At 32.4% G+C, this 3,198-nt stretch overlaps 1 protein-coding gene across 1 annotated transcript in view; it reads right to left on the bottom strand.

Annotated features, from left to right (window-relative positions):
• The window catches only part of LOTGIDRAFT_127769 (hypothetical protein), a gene marked incomplete at both ends in the record, with an annotated part of 51,740 nt that extends 50,920 nt beyond the window's left edge, over positions 1 to 820 (bottom strand). Inside the window, one exon of the mRNA XM_009063596.1 lies at positions 426 to 820. Coding sequence (XP_009061844.1) covers positions 426 to 820 — 395 coding nt within the window. The remainder of the gene's footprint in view (positions 1 to 425) is intronic.
• Positions 821 to 3,198: the final 2,378 nt, after the last annotated feature.

Here is a 3,198-nt window from a genome sequence, read left to right as displayed (position 1 = left end):
TCATATTATCTCATTAATCAAAGAATGTAAACAACAGACATTCGACTCCATGTTACCTAAGATCTAATAGGTCATTAACGTAACTGAAAACGACCGTTTAAATTCTTCAGTATAAGCATGAATGAATTCTATCTTAATACGTGTGAACAAATACCTTAGCAATTCAATTAATGTGAGTTAATTGGCTTGTCACGCGACAAATAATTCTTGATAGAAACCGGTCTTAAAGATTGCACGTTAATAACTAAAGGCATAGTTATAGAACATAAACCAATGATTCACATTTCAAGGAACAGCAACTTCCAGTGGACACCATTGTAGGCCAATCCCTCTTCAGAAAAATTGAAATTTGAATGAAATTAGGTTTGTCTGATATTCTGAAAGAAAGGGTTACATAAAGGAATATATTAATAATTAGATCTTACCTGAAATCTTTATCATGATGTTTTAATTCCACATTACTCTGAGAATTAGAGGAGCTTTCACCTGAAACACCTTGTTTCTTACTCCGTACTTCCTGTACAACTACCGGTGGTTCTGTCTCTTGTATCGTTGCTAAAATATCAGGTTTTCCATCCTTGTGAACCTTTAATTGTAGCACTGATTTCAATTTATGAACCTCCTCTTTCAAACGTGTTATCTCCTTGTTATTTTCGTTAATTTGTTTAGTCTTGTCACGACTCTCAATTTCTAATTTCCGTATTTTGGCATCCTTATCCTTCAATTCCGACTTCATTTCGGGGAATAATAACTTTAATTTCGCTATATCATACGTTTCTCCGTCCACCACCATTTGGGTAGCACTTGCCCCGTTACCCATTTTTGATTTGATGGTGCTCGTCGAGGGCTTAGCCCCCGTTTTGGAGCCCAAAGTCGATTTACTACTTGAACTTCCCGTATTGGAGATTCTGCCAGTCGCGCCACTGGCGTTCGATTTACTGGTTGGAGGAGGCATTGTCGAGAGATTTCCCTACTCACGTCACAATTTTTCCAATAATTTGATTGGCTGTTTATGGCACTAGTTTAGTTTCATGTGATCTGTAACTGTAGTATTATTAATGGTTGCTAAGGAAACTGTTTTGTATTTACGGTTTGCGTTGATAATTGGCGGAACTTAAAGTACCGTTACGCACAGCTGTCTTTTTAAATGATCTGAAATAATACAATAATGAAAATAACTGGACAATGGGACAGTAATTGAGATTGTTCTACAACCCAAATGTTGAATCATGATGAACATTGTTCAATCATTAACACACTTTACATGATACTTGAGTATAACTTATACATTAAAATACTGACAAAGACCGGAATTTTAGGATACGATCATTAAGATCCTTGGTGTAAATGATCAACTCTGGTTTTAAATGCATTTTGACATTATATATTGTTATATCAAGCATTTATCAGATCAGAGATTGCATGCAGTTTGTTGTGTCGATTATCATAAAAAAGATGAGAATTGTTTAGTAAATAATAAGTTATTCAAATCATAGAAAACGCGACATTGGGCAGTGAAATTGTTACCAACTATTTTTTTTGCCACATGTGTTACTCAGTCGAATTATGATAATTTTGGTAAAACCGAGTGCTTCAAAATCTGTCAGATGAAAAAAAAAAGAAGCACAAAGGTCTAGTTCTGAAAAAAGAAAGACTGATTCTGTCTTTATGTGTGAATTTTGTCGTAAAGAATTCACAATTACTTGAAGGATGTTTATCGCAAGTCTTCTTAATATTAGGCTATTCAATTCATATGAGTAAATGTTAAGCTGTGTTAACACTTAAAAAAAACCAGAATACCTATAATTTATAAGCAATTTTGGTGTTACAAAAAACATTGTACTATAACCATCCAAATAAGATAATGACCCAATTCGATAGAATTGAAATTCACTTGAAGAAAATTTCATATAGATATTAGATATACGGAATATTTTTTTTAATGAATTGAACATTAAATGGGTATTCAGTCAGATAAAAAGTATCTAATGGTAAAATCTAATGGAAGAGCAAACCACTGCTTATAGTCCAGTAATTTAAAATTGGTAAATGGATTCTTAGAAAGATAAACGCCAAAGGACTGCTTCATTTTAAGGTTTGCATTAAACATACTAATTTTTTCGAATCTCTCACGAAAACTTTCAAAGAAAAAGGATCGCATTTGTCGAATCTGAACCAGTAGACCCTAAAAGCTATATCAGTGTATATCAATGCTTATCCTTACAAACGATGTGAAAGCAAGTCGAGCTAGTGCAATGATTTATATTTTAGTTTGATGTACCTTTCCAATTAGTCATGCACCTGATAATATCCGTCGCTTATAGTACCTGTAATTTATTTCCACATAATATAAAGTTTTGCACGGCTACTTTACCCTAGTTATTAAAGGCAACTGATAACAAAACTGTCTCATAAGCTAATATACTGTTTATTGTCCGTCCAGAAATTGATATTTACTGTGATTGACCTAATTGTCCAGTCTAATTTAAATACTTAGGATTAGATGGAATTAACCATTATCACAAGCGGACGAATTAGCACACCAATCAATAGTAGTGGCATAATTTAAACAGGGTTTTAATATAAAGTATATTCAACTTCCATCCATTTCAGCATGTATGCGATAATAGTAAATAAATTTAATGAGTATACTACAATCATTAGGGTTTGATTTTTCAAAATTATAAATATATTTTCATTGATAAAATCAACGTCATATTATATCGCTTATCTGTAATTAAATTTATGAAAGTGCAATGCTTCTATATCGGTCACGACAGTCGAAGCATTTTGAGAAAGAACTTCGAAAACCAAGACTCCTGTGGGCGTTAATATATTAGTCGACATGAAGCCAATTTCGTTTGTCACAATTAACTTGTTCTCCACGATGAAAACATTTTGATTAATGTATTAATGTGTGGTTTGAAGGGTTGTATCAAAGATATGCCTATCAAATTTGTTGGTGATCTTAAAGTTTTTTTGTATAATTTTGGATTCAAAATTGACCATATCGTTTTGGTTCTACAACCAACATAAGTAGTTGACACATAAGAGTAATTCCACGTCTAACATTTATGAGTTTAGTTGATGATTTTAGGTAAATAAATGAGAAAAGACCAGATGATAATTGTAATTCTGAAAATTGAACTTACTATTGGAACGTTTCGACTTTTTGTTAGTTTTCAGATTTAAATTATA

Source organism: Lottia gigantea (assembly GCF_000327385.1).
Source record: "Lottia gigantea unplaced genomic scaffold LOTGIsca_59, whole genome shotgun sequence".
NCBI lineage: Eukaryota > Metazoa > Mollusca > Gastropoda > Lottiidae > Lottia > Lottia gigantea.
The sequence above is the reverse complement of the archived record's forward strand: the minus strand, read 5'-3'. Positions and strand labels throughout refer to the sequence as shown.